Genomic DNA, 13,459 nt, shown 5'->3' on the forward strand with positions numbered 1-13,459 from the left:
CGATGATAAAGTGTTCGCAAACCGATAGCATCGAGCGCTCTGCTCTTGTTGTGGCTGCGAAACACGTGCGAACGAAAACATTAATAAATATTTAAAAATATGAAGAAAACGGTGGAAGAAAGCTCTTCAGAGTCGGAGGAGCTCCTGGCCGAGAACTCTGAGGAGTCTGAAGACGAAAGCGAACCGGATTTGGCAGCCAGTTCAACGGAATCCGATGAAGACGACGACGCGGAGGAATCTTCCGACGATGGAGAGACAGCCGCAACGACCAAGAGCCGAGCAGAGATTATCGAAGAAAAGATCCAGAACAAGTATGAGAAACTTAAGGGAACGCGTCTTTATGTTCGCTTTCCCCAGAAGTTACCATTGGACGAGCAGGAGTTCCAGGCCAAGGTCAAGTCGCTCCACCCCCTGGTATCCAAATCGACAAAACCCCGCCAAAAGCACGCTCGTTTCTGCCTGGTTGACTTCAAATCGAAGGAAGATCGCGATAAAGCATTCGCAGACATCAAAGCATCTATAGAAACAGATCCGGCGTTCAAGGGAATCTTCGTCTCTCTACCGAAGACCGATTCGGGCGAGTTTGTGAATGAACTTGTGACCAAACAACAGCTCTCCGTGGAGAACAAGAGGACCAAGTACCTGATGAAGCGTGAAGCCAAGAAGGGCCAACGCAAGGGTAACTTCACATCGTCCGTCGTCATCACGAACCTGCCCAAGACGAGCTCCGTAGCGCAGGTGCGAGAGCTGTTCGAGAATGCAGTTGATATTCAAATCAAGCCAGGCAAGGGAAAGTTCCGTGAGTTTAGTGCGGCGACCGTAACCCTGCCCACCACATTCGATGCACGCAAGGCAATCAAACAGGACCTCAGTCTGGCCGGCACCAAGCTCCAGCTACGGTTCAACGCCAAACAGCAGAAACGAAAGCCGAAAGATAACCTCAAGCGTAAATCAGAAAGCGTGGAAGTCCCGAAAATACAGAAAAAGTTGAAGAAACTGAATGCAAACTAGCAGATAATGTAATATACTCTAAGAAACCGTATAAATAAAATGTTTTGACCCGAATTTGATGCGAATTTTAATTCCCTTTGAAACGAATAGCATTTAAATTTAAAATATTTATTATCGTACACGATATACAGACATACATGATGTATAGATATATAGTTTTATGTATATGTATAGTATATTGTAGTAAGCCGGCTGGAGTGAATTACTGGATATACATAGATTGGTTACTTTTTAGCTTATATAATTATGAGATTTGATTTCCATCTGCACAGAGAGAATACTCGTGTTTGTTTGCATAAACTTGACGACTGGGTTTAGTATTTCCTTGTAGTTTCAAAGGTTTTCCAACAATAAGCGGTAGGTAGAGATAGAGGTAAAGGTAAATGGTAATTCATATGTGTAGTTTCAATCCTAATACAAAATATTCAACATTCGCATATATGTACTCATATGTATGTATGTATGTATGTAACATAATGTTTTGGTTCCAATAGACCTGCTCTGTGATATACATATTGATATTGCATATAAAAGTATGTATGAATGTATCATTGACAGCGGTCACAGACACAACTGCATTGCCGTCGTCCCTGTTCCTGTTCAAGTCGCTGTGCCTCCCCCTCTGTTCATCGTAATCGTGCGAAGCTTTATTGATTTGTAGCAATATTTCAAAATCTGAAGAGTGGGGGGGACAAAATGTATATACCCGATGATGGTTGGGGGGATAAAAATAGGGGCAACGCAATAGTAAGAATTATATTCGATTAAAATATAAAAATGCACATTAATGCAGAAGGAGAATAATAGACACGCGTTTCTTTTTGTATATAGCTCGTTAAGATAGTAAATATTCTTAGTTGCTAGAATGAATTGTTTTAGTTGTTCAAAAGTTGTGTAAATATAATCAAAATTTATATTCTCCCTTTTCGTAGCGTAGCTCTATTTATGAATTCCAGAAACCAAAGCCGTCTCCAGGCAGCCGGCCGCCGCTTCATCATCATTCTCGCGCTATCAAGCAGTCTCACATATTTGCTGTTATATTTGTTCTTTCGTCTCTCCATTTTCTGTTCTTTGTTTACTGTTTTCTCTGTCTCGGTCTTCCAGGGGAGCTGTGCAGCCCCAGCTCCGAAGGCTCTGCTCTTCAACATCCGCTCAGATGCTGATAAACTGAGTTTTGCAAAACTTTTCATGAATCATTCAAGACAAATATTGTATTTATAATTTTCTGTATAGCTGATAAGGAAAGAATTCATATTAAAAACCAATAAAGCTGAATGTCAAAGGACAAGGACTGTGATTGTGTGATAGATACGACTGTTTGGGAGTAGGTGAAGTTGGGGCTTAGGGGCTCTTTGGATAGCAATAATATTGTAATAATATATATATATATATATATATACCCCGAGAGTAAATTACGTATGCAGCAGTCGATCTCTAGCCGAAGGCGAACAATTTTGGGGTGTTGAATGCGCGGCTGCTGCCGCACCACCGATGGCTCCGGTTGGTGGAGGAGGTGGCGGCTGTGCCGGTGGCGATCGCAATGGTATTGATGGCTGAACAAAGCGCACACGCTCGGCATCCGTGGCGGTGTTGTTGCTGCTTGCCGCCGCTCCGGCTCCGGCCGCATTAAATGCCGACGTAAACGCTGTGGCGGCTCAAAGAGTGTGGTAATTACGCTCGTTGCGAGCCTTGTAGAACTTGTAGGCCACCAAGCCGATGGCCAGCAGTCCCAGGGTCAGCACAATGCCACCAATGAAAGAGGATCCATTGAAGCCATGGCATGGCGATGGCGTTGGCGTCGGAGCGGGTGTGGTCGATGTATTTGGGGCTGCAGTGGTTGTCGAGTTGGGTGACGGAGTTGTAGAAGTGGTGCTTGTTGTTGTGGCTGGCGTTGTTGAAGAAGTTGTACTCGACGTGGTTGTGGTGGTGTTGGGCGTTGTAGTTGTAGTTGTTGCCGGAGTGGTGCTCGTAGTAGTTTTCTCCGTAGTGGTTGTTGTGGACGTAGTTGTTGGTACAGTAGTCGTCTTCTCGGTTGTCGAAGTCGTTGTTGTAGGCGCTGTGGTCGTGTTTTTATCATCTGGAACAGGAACGGTAGTAACATCACCCGGCGTGGCGGTGGTGGTGGCCACAGGTCCAGTAGCAGTAGCTGCGAAAAGAATATCTATGAATCATATTTAGGTAGAGTTTTTCCACAATATCAATGCGTCTCTTGGGGTCCAGGACCCCTCCCGTCCACTCCCACAAACTTGACATTTAAAATGCAAATAAATACGCATATTATTCCCCTCCATATGTGCACATGTATGTATGTACAATACATGCATGCAAGTTTACCACACGCATACACCCACACCGATATGCAGAACACACATATGTACACGCAGGCACATTAAAATATACATAATTAAATGGAATTTTCTTGTTTCTTACCATCTTCGCACAAGTTCGAGGAGAAGAGGCCAACAAATAGGCACAAGATAAGGAATTTTGCCTGCCGATTCATTTTGCTGTGCTGTGGTCTTTGTGTCGTGAAAACTGCACGTCCGACTTGTTTTGGCTATATATCTATATATGAGATTTGCCGTTTGGCGTTGCAATTGTGCCTGCAATTGAAATGTCGTGTACCCACTGGGATATAAGTATACCTCGAATGTGATTATTGCACAACTTCTGGAGAACTGAGTTCCTCACCAACGCGCAATTAAATAAAATTTCTTTTAAATGAGTGAATAGAGGTGTCAAACCATCGAGGGCACTATCGATAGTATCGATGTTTTGCTGCTATCCGCTACTATCGACTATCATCATAGTATCGAGCTACAGTTGTTGCGCTTTGATATGTTTGGATTGGCTGCTCTAAAATAAGAAGGCAAATTTGTAAATAAATCGACACGTGGCATCTAATTTTTACAAAGTTCCTAAAAGGTTTCAATGTTTTTTTAATAATTATTTGAGCCCGATACTATTACGATATCAATCGTTTGACAGCTCTAGTTTCCGAAGGACAGACAGACCAGACCCACAAGATTTATTAATAAAATATACCGCCTGACTCAAAATATACCGTAAATATACTGACGGACACGACAAGATGCGTTGATATTCCTCGATTTTGATATTCAGTTTAATATTACTAGCAAGCTAAGACTTTCAGCACTTAACATATAAATTTGTTCGATGGATGCATTAATTTTCTACAAGATTGGTCACCCCGGTTTTGAGTGTGGACATTTATATGTTTGAAACAATAAGATTTTGTGCAGTCACATACCTATATTTTGAAATATTTGTATGCAGTTTTGGAAGTGCCAACTCGCTGGAAATGTGTGAATTTCGACTGTTATCGGCTATTATTCACACACACTGACTCACACCTTATTCAGCCCCAACGAAACTAAATTTTCCATCTCTTTATGGACCCCGTTGATTTAAGATAAAAGCTCGCGTCAAGGAAACAGTGCAATAAGAAAAGATGACCTCGTACGTGCGCGCCATGTACGACTTCAGCGGCGAGCCCGGCTCGTCGGAGCTCTCCATCAACACGGGCGAAGTGTTGTCGGTGACGCGCAGTGATGTGGGTGAAGGCTGGTGGGAGGGCAAAAACAGTCGCGGACAAGTGGGGCTCTTTCCAGCGGCCTACGTGGAGGTGCTGTCGGCAGCGGAGGCCCAAAAACTGAGTGCAGCCACTGCCACTCCGGTGCCCCCGGTGGCGGATCCCTTTGCAGCGCCAGCTCCGCCGCGCTACGACCAGACGGCCGACGACGATGGCAGCAATTGGGACGACGAGGATGACTGGAGCGATGACAACGATACATACTCAGAGATTGGACCCAGTGGCCGCGCCGCTGGCCAAGCAGCTCGCGCTGGCGGCCTCACGCACTCCACCAGCGACTACGATAACAAGCACCTACCTGTTGCGCCCAGCGACGACACCCTGTCGCTGGCGTCCACCGCTGCCAGCACGGCCACCATGAAGAAGGGCATGTTCGCCAAGAGCTCCGACTCGTACATACTCGGCCTGTCCAGCAACAAAGAGAAAATTCCCGACTGCGAAGTGGCGTACATCACACAGCTGGAGGACTCCATTTATCAGTGGACGCACAGCGGTTCGCCCTACTCCGTGATTGTGGCCAGCCCCAAGAAGGAATCAAAATTCAAGGGAATGAAAACGTTTATTGCCTACCAGCTGACGCCTAGCTTCAATAACATATCCGTAAGTGGTCTCTCGTATCCAGAACTCTGTAGCTGGGTCTCGACGCTCTGCTATCGCCATGATTAACAACAATACGATAAAGCGCCCGTTGCGTGTGGGGTGGGGTAGCGGTTAGGAGTGTGTGGTGTGGTTGTCTGTTGGGGGACTCATAAATTGCTTCTTCTCTCTCCGTACCCTGCCTCTGCTTGGGGGTAATTAAGGTTGGGTCATGTGATAGTGCCATTGGAAAATGGAGGATAACTCTGTCAAGGGAAATGGGTTGACACCTTTCTTTATTGACAATCAACAGCAATTGATCCGATTGATTGATCGTGTGTTAGGGTATTCCGTCTTCGGGGTGCCATTTCCATGCCATGCCCCAGCTGAGGCAATTTCTTTTTGTGGGGCAATTTCTGACTGACCAACTGGTAGCCAACGGCAGCGCCAATTCAATGATTGTTTCATGACTCAGCGCAGCGCAGTGCACACCCCGCTCCCCCGTTCCTGTGTTACATTTTATTGTTTGTATCTAATCTGGGTTTCCCTTTCTTTATTTAGGTGTCGCGTCGCTACAAGCACTTTGATTGGCTGCACGAACGACTGGTGGATAAGTTCTGTTTGATCCCAGTGCCACCGCTACCGGACAAGCAGATATCTGGACGATATGAGGAGCAGTTTGTGGAGCATCGACGCGTCCAGTTGCAGGAGTTCGTTGACTGGGTGTGCCGCCATCCGGTCATCTCGAAGTGCGAGGTGTGGTATCATTTTCTCACCTGCCGGGACGAGAAGATCTGGAAGTCGGGCAAGCGTAAGGCCGAGAGGGATCCCTATGCGGGCGTCAATTACTGCCTGGCCATATCGCCGCCGGACAAGAATCTTCTGCACTCGAAAGTGGACGCCCAGCTGGACAGTGGAACGCAGTTCATACACAGCATGGATGCGGCCGTGCGCAACCTCAACAGCATTTCCAATGACATGGCCAAGCGGTCCATGTCGCAGAGCAAAAAGGAATTCCAGCGCATTGGCGATGGTCTCTCCGAGCTGGCCAAGGCCCTGGCGATTGATGAGCGACGAGCACCCACCCGCAATGCTGTCCCGCTGTCCGAGAGCGTGGGACGCATTGGCGGCATCTTCATTGGCGTTGGCCAGGCGTTCGGTGATCAGCCCAAGCAGGATTGGATCCCACTCTCCGATCGTTTGCACATCTACAGGTGGGTTATGCTTTCGCTTTATTTTTATATATTTATAAATTTCGAGTTGTTTGCCAAACCAGGGGCGTTCTGAGCTGCTTTCCGGACATCTTCTCCACGCACAAGGGAGCCATACAGAAGCGCAAGGACTGCGAGCGATCGACGGCCGAGGGCAAGATGAGCAATGCCCAGCTGCAGGACGTGAACAGGCGCACGGATGTCGTCTCTTACACGGTGCTGGCCGAACTGACGCACTTCAAAGCCGAACGCGACACCCACTTGAAGCAAACACTCAAGAACTTTATTGCGGAGCAGATCAAGTTCTATCAGACTGTGGTGGCGCGTCTGCAGGAAGCCAATCGACAGATTGAATAGTCCACACCACGAAGCGTGGATCGGGGAACAACAAAAGAAACAAAGAAATGCACGCAGAGCACAAATTCCGAAAACATTCGCACGCGCGCATTTGAAATGCTTTAAGGATAAATAAATCTAAATTAAACGCGGTTTAAACGATAAACGTGAGATATTCAAATAGGTGTTGTTTGTAAGTAAAAAGTTGCGTATTTATATACACACACGCACACACAAGTTAAAGTTTATACTACGAGTAACCTATCCCTATTATACACCTCCGATTAATTGAAATACAAATGCAAATATATATACATTTATATTTATACAAATGCAAACAAAACTCTTGAGTGCTCTGATCTGATTGTGATGCTGAAAGTGAAAGCGAATGCCGAGATGCCGTGATCCCGATGATGCCCATGAAAAAGTCTCTCGTTCAATTTTATTTTTTGCTATTCTGTTGCCTTTATCAGCGAAATTCTCTAAAAGGGTTCTCTTTATTTTCCACCTTCCGCACATTTCTCATGCCATTCTCTCTCGTTAATAATTTTTGTGATTTATGCGTTTGGTTTTGGTTTTTTTTGTTGTTTTTTTTTGTGTTGTATTGTTTCCGTTTTTGCCTAAAACATAAATGTTAGATTGCACATTTTGGGGGATTTTTTCATTCCATTTCCATCGTTTTTTCATAAATAATAAGCATAATAATAACTAGTATAAACACAAAAAAAATAATAGAAATAGAAGTAGTAGAACATTTCGGAATGAATACAAAAATTGCTGTTTTGCCTTTTAGCGCTGCGATTGGGGAGGAGATATAAGATTGAGGATTGGTTTTGTGGTGGAGGGAGGGAGGGACGGGGGCCTCCACTAAGTGTAATACATCTAGATAAAAACGCTTTGTACAGACCATACACGAGTTCATAATAATAATAATATAACGCAGCTTGAGATAATAATAATAATAATAGATTTTGGTTAACAATAATACAATAATTAGGTTTTTTTCTCCATTTTTTGCCTTCCGCTTCTCTACTACAATATTTTTTTTTCAAGTTTTTATGTTGTTTTTTTTTCTCTTTTTCTCTTTTGATTTTTTTAACAAACTACCAATAACAAATTTTTACTAATTCAATTTAAGTTTTGTTTTTTGTTTTGTTGCATTTTTTGCCATTTTGTTTTCTGTTATAAATTATTGTTGTTGCTTTCCGGTTACCTTGTTTTTGTTGTTGTTGTTGCTGTTCCTGTTCCTGTTTACGAAATTAAAGGAAAAATCATCGTCTCATGGTTTTATCCTTTAGCAATTCCTGGCGGTACTGCCTTGTCTATATATATAGTTAATGTATATAGTATCTGCCTATATGTTTATGTGTAATATGCAAGAGTTCCGATCGAGCACCTACATATGTGGGTAGGTAGGCTCCATCTGTCCATATAAAGCCGTCTAACCGTAGTCCCCACCAAATCGTCCGTGCTTATTGCTGCCGTTGCCACCCTGTGCCGACGATGCTGCTGCAGCCGCCGCCTGGGCAGCCTTCTCCGCCAGCAGTGCTGCCTTTTGCTGCATGTAGGGATTGAAGTGTTGCATGTACATGGAAGCTGCTGCCGCCGCCGCATAATTGTTGGCATAGTTGTTGTTCCTCTGGCTGTTGGTGTTGCTGCTGCTTCCATTGCCAGTCCATTGTTGCTGCTGCTGCTGCTGCTGCTGGTGGAGGAGATGCTGCTTCTGCTGATGAAGTTGCTGCTGCTGTTGCGCATGCTGCTGCTGCTGCTGTTGTTGTTGCTGTTGCCAGTAGCCCTGCTCCGACATATAGTTGGCGGGTGGCTCTGCTCCGCTCTCCTTCTGATAGAGATACGAATTGAGCAGGGTCTCGCGGGCGGCGGCGGCTGCCGCCATCTGATTGTTCTGGAACATATTCTCCATGGCCGACGCCGATGCCGTGGGATAACAAAATTTGTTGCTACTATTGTTGCTGTTGCTGTGGTTTTGATTATTGGCTGGTGGATGTTGATGCTGCTGCTGCTGCTGCTGCAGTTGCTGCAGTTTCGCATGGTAGTTGCTGTAGTCCGGCTGTTGCTCCTCGTAGCTGGGTGTCCGTGCGACCGATGCAGGTGCTGGCTCCTTGGGAGCCCGACTTGACTGTCATTCGCCGGTAGCCGTCACTGTCGTCCACTGCCAGGGGCTGTTGTAGCCCTGCTTGGGATTGCTGTAAGAAGGAAGGGATTGAAATTGGCAGGAACACTGGTGATGCCACGGATATTTACCTTCCGAATAGTGGATGCCAGAGCGCAGAGTTGGCATCCATTCCTCCCGCACTGGCATTCACTGCAGCAGCCTCAGCCAATTGCTGCTGCTGCTGCTGCTGGTGGGCATCCTGGCCGAGCATATTGCTCGTGGCACGCTTTCGCTGCTGCGAATGTGGTTGTTGCTGCTGCTGAATCTGCTGCTTGACATGCTCCAGGGGATTGTAGGTGACGCACGCCTTGCTGGAGCGTAGCAGGCGTCCAGGGTTCGGCTCCTTGGATTGCTGCTGCTCCGACCCCGTTTTGGATCCATGCCCTGCCGCTGCTGTGCGACGCAGGCTGTCGAATGGTACATTGAGCAGCGGTACAATGGGCTCTGGCTCCAGCAGATTCGAGAGGGATTTGCACGTCAGTCGTGGCTTGTGCTCCGCCGGAGCCGGAGCAGGAGCTGGAGCTGGAGAAGGAACTGCGGGAGCAGGAGGAGGAGCGACAGCAACTGCTCCTGCACTTGCCTTGGACTCGGGTTCCCGGCGGGGTCGCTTGTGCTCCTGGTGATGATGGTGATGCGAGGAAGATGAGGCCGAGCCAGACACAGACGCATCCTTTGTGGCCTCCCAGTTGGAAAAATTTGGCATCTGTGGCTGCAGCAACTTCTGCATGATGGCCAGCTCCATGGGATTGGCAAAGCCGTTTACCCCAAAGGAATTCGTGGCAGCTGCTGCGGGGGGAACCGGCGGGGCTACAGCCACAGGCGGATGAGGATGCGCAGGGTGAGGGACCGCGACCGTCGCCGCCACTGGAGTGGACACCCTGGACACAGTCGGCTGCTCCCCCGCTGCCTTCTGTTTGAGACAGTGCTTGTAGAGCTCGTCGAGGTGTTGCAGCCCGAACTGGCTGTTGTACAGCGGGAGCAGGTTGCTCATGAACTTCCTCTGCATGCCCAGGGGATCCTTGATCGTCTTGAAGAGCTCCTGCGACAGCTGTCCGAAGTAGGGAAGCCACAGCATCTGCTGCAGCAGGGCCAAGGTGGTGGCATTCAAGTCCGTGGATGTGGACGTCGAAAGGCTGGAGTCGGCTGGCGAGGGGGGAGTGGGTGCCACAGGAGCACCCACCACCGGTGGCTTTGGCTGAGACGGAGGCGCAGGCACATGCGCCTGTGCCTTGTGTGTCTGCGAGTGCTTAAGGCTCGGGCTCGGACTCGGGCTCCTGGCCTTGCTCAAGGGAGGATGATGGTCAGCAAGCATCTGGGATGGATCGGTGCTCTGGGCGGCCTTTGCCTGTTCCGCCTCGGTTTTCAGTATAGCCTCCAGCTGCTCCATGGTCACCACCAGGATGTTGGGGTTCTGGATGATCTCCGGGTAGGCAAAGGCCTCGGGCAGCCGTAGCTCTGGCCTGGTGGTCAGCAGCAGGGGAATCTCCCGGGCCGGGGAGGCCAGCACGGCACCCAGTCGATCCTTTGGCACGAGTATCGGATCGGGCACCTTCCACTGCGGATTGCTGATTAGCATCTTCAGCTGGGTGAGGGCGTCCGGATCCTTGTCCATCTTTATGCTGGCCTTGGATCGCTTCTTTAGCGGCTGGTTGGACTCCCCATCCTCCTCGTCGTCGTCGTGGATGACAACGACCGTCTCCAGCTTGCCCTCCCGACCCGCCTTGCCTAGATCCATCGGCTCCGCCTGCTGTGCCTGCTGCTGCTGGTTGCTGTTCAGCTTGAGGAATTGCTCCAAAATGAGATTTTTGATCGTCTCCGAGGTGGTCTCCACCTCCGCTGGGATCGAGTTGACCGGCAGCTGCAGCTCCCGCTCGGGCGACTTGAGTATATCCGAGCTGGAGGTCACCGCGCACTGGCTGCGCGACTCCGATGGCGGACACACCTCCTCGCGCTTCTTGTAGCTCAGATCCTTGGGCGCTTCATCGGCGGAGGCAGAGGCAGAGCCGGTGGCCGCTGTTTGTTTTTCCATCTCCGGCGACGGTGGCGTCGGCGTCGGTGTGGGTGTGGGTGTCTGTGTCAGCTCCACGGTGGCGGGCGTTGTCGGTTGCTGCTGCTCCGTGCGTGCCATCTCCTCCTGCTGTTTCTCAAAGGCCGCAATGCCGAGGAAGAGTTCACCGTTCAGTCCCTCGATCTCCCCGGCCTCGTTGAAGGACAGGCACTTGGGTGCATCATCATCGTCATTGTCCATGTGCAGCATGCTGGGCAGGTCCTTGCCCAGATCGGCCACGCAGAACGAGCCCAAACCGTCGCCGGCCGTTGTGACGTCGCCTTCCACGGATGTGGACCCACCATTGGCTGGGCCACTCGCATGCACCAGGTTGTCCTCGCAGCTTCTCTTCACCAGGGAGTCGAGCAGATCGGCCCCGTTGCTGCCATTGTCGCTGCTGCAGTTCTGGAGCAGATCATCGGCATCGTCCAGCAGATCTTTTAGATTCTTTGTATTGCAATCGAGACTCTCGACGGTATCGGCTACAACTCCTACTCCGTTCTCTGCCGAGGACTTGTCCGCCTCACTGGACACAACTGGGGCTGAGGCGGCCATGGCTATGGCCGCCAGTTGGCCCTGAGGCAGGAACAGACCCGTTTTGGGGCACAGCTGCAGTTCCATGGGCGAGGGCGTGGAACTCTGATATGTGGGCGTGTTGGTCTTGGTTGCCTTTGTGGAGGCGTTTGTTTCCTCGCCATCGAGGAGCAGGCCATCAAAGCAGGGCGTGGACGTGGGCGTCGTTGCCTGTTGGGACTGCTGGGACTGCTTGGCAGCTGGTCGTACCACAACATCCTCAATCACCGCAGCCAGATTGTCATGCTGGTCTGGCTCCTGCTCCTCCTGCTGCTCCTCCTCCTCCTGTTCTTCACTGTCCTCCAACTCATCTGGCAGCTGAGTGGCACCACTGTCCTCCCAGTCGTGCAGGAGACTCTGAGCAATGGTGGGCATGGGCATCTGCTGCTGCGGCTGCTGCTGCTCGGCCTCCAGCTCTGGCTCCTGCTCCTGCTCCTCCTGTTCCTGTTCGTGCTCCAGTTCGTTTTCGTGATGCTGTTCGTGTTGCTGCTCACGTTTGACCTTCATCAAGGGTGCGGCAGAGCCGTGGAAGAATTTGACTATCCTCGTGGAGGAGGCATCTGTGCGCGGCATGGATCGCCAGCCATTTGTGGTCTTGGTGAGGCGAATGCGATTCCTCTTGTCGTAGTCCTCGCAGCGCACCTCCACGATTCTGGTGTCGTCCTGCTTGACCCACAGGAAAATGGGATTGACGCTGGGCGTCGTAGGGGGAGTGGGAAGATTAGTAGGAACGGTAGCGGGAGCGGGAGCAGGGTTGCGAGCATAAACAGGACGATGGGCAGCAGCTGGCGGCAATGATGATGCTGAATGATGATGCTCCTCCTTCCTCCGCTCCGTGGGCGGAGCCGGCTCTGTTCGGACTCTAGATGGTGCTGCATTCGATGCTGCTGCTGCTGCTGTTTTGGTTTCAATTTTCACTGCTGCCACTCGAGGATGGGGGAGCGGCAGTGGCTCCTCGGCTGGTTGCTTGATCCCCTCAGCAGCGGGCAGCAGGGAAAAAGGCGGCGCTGGAGCGAGCGGTGGCGGCACTGCAGGTGGCACCACTGTCACTGGCTCTGCCACAACGGAGCTGCTGCACTTTGGTTCTGTTTTGATCTCACGCAATATGTTCTTGTTGATGCGCGGGGTGTTCGCTACCTTGAGGTGGCCAAACTTTCGCTTGGCCCGCGAGTTCTTGCCGCGCGCTCCTTTGCCACGACGTCGGGTCGGCTGCTCCTCGAAGACCAGAAAGATGTCGCGGGCTACTCTTCGGCGCTCCGACTTCCTGTGGCAGACGGGTGGCGCTGCCTCGAACTCCTGCTTGACGATGCCGCCGACACCACTCTCGTTGCTGGCATCCTGGTTGTCGTCCTGGTTACCGTTACCGTTGTCGTTGCCGTTACCGTTAGCTACGCATCCACTTGGCCCGCAAGTGTTCCTTGGCATTTTACGGCCGGCCGCGGCGCCTTTTGCGTCTACGTTAGTGTGGAAAAACGATTGTCATTTTATTTGATTTTCTCCCTATTGCATTTTTCCCAGCTTTTGCTATTGCTCTGTACGTTTTTTCTGCCTTTTGCTTTTCCTTTTGCACCCGTATGCCTTTTTCTCTCGCGCTTCTCTCTCTTTTCTTCTGATTGGGAGCAGAGTTCTGATTGGCAGTGCAACTACTCGCGGCCCAGTTTGTTCACATCGATTTCATTGCTGCTACCATGCACTTGCCCCACCAGTGTTTCTAATTCAGTTAACTTCACTTTAATATTTCGCTGCTGTGTGCTGCTATGCGCTGGCTCTGTTTTTTACGTTGACAAAATCAATGAATTTTGTATATACAGCAGTGTGACCGCGGAAGTATCGTTGAATATACCGCACAAATATACCACAAGGCTATGTATTGTATCCAAGCGAAATGTCCCAACAGAATTTTCTGCGAAAGCTCCCAG

General features: G+C 49.8%; 4 protein-coding genes across 4 annotated transcripts; 2 read left to right on the top strand and 2 right to left on the bottom strand.

Annotated features, from left to right (window-relative positions):
• Positions 1-29: 29 nt before the first annotated feature.
• LOC111067822 lies at positions 30-1,065 on the top strand. The gene has a single exon (XM_022357133.2). The coding sequence runs from the start codon at positions 100-102 to the stop codon at positions 1,009-1,011; it is 912 nt and encodes a 303-aa protein (XP_022212825.1). The 5' UTR covers positions 30-99; the 3' UTR covers positions 1,012-1,065.
• Positions 1,066-1,753: 688 nt separating this feature from the next.
• Positions 1,754-3,739, bottom strand: LOC111067824 (cell wall protein DAN4). Its single transcript, XM_022357135.2, is given in 2 exon segments — positions 1,754-3,157; positions 3,442-3,739. Coding segments are annotated over 2 exon segments (807 nt in total). The 5' UTR covers positions 3,515-3,739; the 3' UTR covers positions 1,754-2,423.
• Positions 3,740-4,154: 415 nt separating this feature from the next.
• LOC111067755 (sorting nexin lst-4) lies at positions 4,155-7,069 on the top strand. Its single transcript, XM_022357049.2, has 3 exons — positions 4,155-5,224; positions 5,762-6,414; positions 6,477-7,069. The coding sequence occupies exons 1-3, from the start codon at positions 4,484-4,486 to the stop codon at positions 6,766-6,768; spliced, it is 1,686 nt and encodes a 561-aa protein (XP_022212741.1). The 5' UTR covers positions 4,155-4,483; the 3' UTR covers positions 6,769-7,069.
• Positions 7,070-8,108: 1,039 nt separating this feature from the next.
• On the bottom strand, positions 8,109-13,361 carry LOC111067754. Its single transcript, XM_022357047.2, has 2 exons — positions 9,010-13,361; positions 8,109-8,951 (listed from the first exon to the last, which is right to left on the bottom strand). The coding sequence occupies exons 1-2, from the start codon at positions 12,963-12,965 to the stop codon at positions 8,888-8,890; spliced, it is 4,020 nt and encodes a 1,339-aa protein (XP_022212739.2). The 5' UTR covers positions 12,966-13,361; the 3' UTR covers positions 8,109-8,887.
• Positions 13,362-13,459: the final 98 nt, after the last annotated feature.

This window comes from Drosophila obscura, unplaced genomic scaffold (assembly GCF_018151105.1).
Source record: "Drosophila obscura isolate BZ-5 IFL unplaced genomic scaffold, ASM1815110v1 contig_181, whole genome shotgun sequence".
Taxonomy (NCBI): Eukaryota; Metazoa; Arthropoda; class Insecta; order Diptera; family Drosophilidae; genus Drosophila; species Drosophila obscura.